Below are 460 nucleotides of genomic sequence, written 5' to 3' on the forward strand. Positions count from 1 at the left end.
CCCTGCCACAGGCCAACCAGCGGGACTTCGAGACAGAGAAGCGTCTGCGCCGGGACCTGAAGAGGACGAAGGCACTGCTGGCCGACGCGCAGATCATGCTGGATCACCTGAAGAACAACGCACCCAGCAAGAGGGAGATCGCCCAGCTCAAGAACCAGGTGTGCATCCAGACCCCCCCAAAACCGCAGCCCTTGAGAAACGCGGGGTGTCCCCGTCTCCCGGCTGGGCGCTGAGCCGTGTCCCCACAGCTGGAGGAGTCGGAGTTCACCTGCGCGGCCGCTGTCAAGGCCCGCAAGTCCATGGAGGTGGAGATCGAAGACCTCCACCTGCAGATCGACGACCTTGCCAAGGCCAAGGCAGCGGTAAGCATTTTTGGGGTGCGATGCTCCGTGATGGGGCCATGCCCGACCTGCACCCAAGGGGAGACCCCCACTGGCATGGCGCACACTGGCAGGGGGGG

The 460-nt window shown here is 64.8% G+C and overlaps 1 protein-coding gene across 1 annotated transcript in view; it reads left to right on the top strand.

Annotated features, from left to right (window-relative positions):
- Positions 1-8: 8 nt before the first annotated feature.
- Positions 9-460, top strand: part of MYO18A (myosin XVIIIA) — a gene marked incomplete at both ends in the record, with an annotated part of 2,579 nt that continues 2,127 nt past the window's right edge. Inside the window, 2 exons of the mRNA XM_009578979.1 lie at positions 9-158; positions 249-368. Of these exons, the coding sequence (XP_009577274.1) occupies positions 9-158; positions 249-368 (270 nt within the window). The remainder of the gene's footprint in view (positions 159-248; positions 369-460) is intronic.

This window comes from Fulmarus glacialis, unplaced genomic scaffold (assembly GCF_000690835.1).
Source record: "Fulmarus glacialis isolate BGI_N327 unplaced genomic scaffold, ASM69083v1 scaffold35245, whole genome shotgun sequence".
In the NCBI taxonomy this organism is placed as follows: Eukaryota; Metazoa; Chordata; class Aves; order Procellariiformes; family Procellariidae; genus Fulmarus; species Fulmarus glacialis.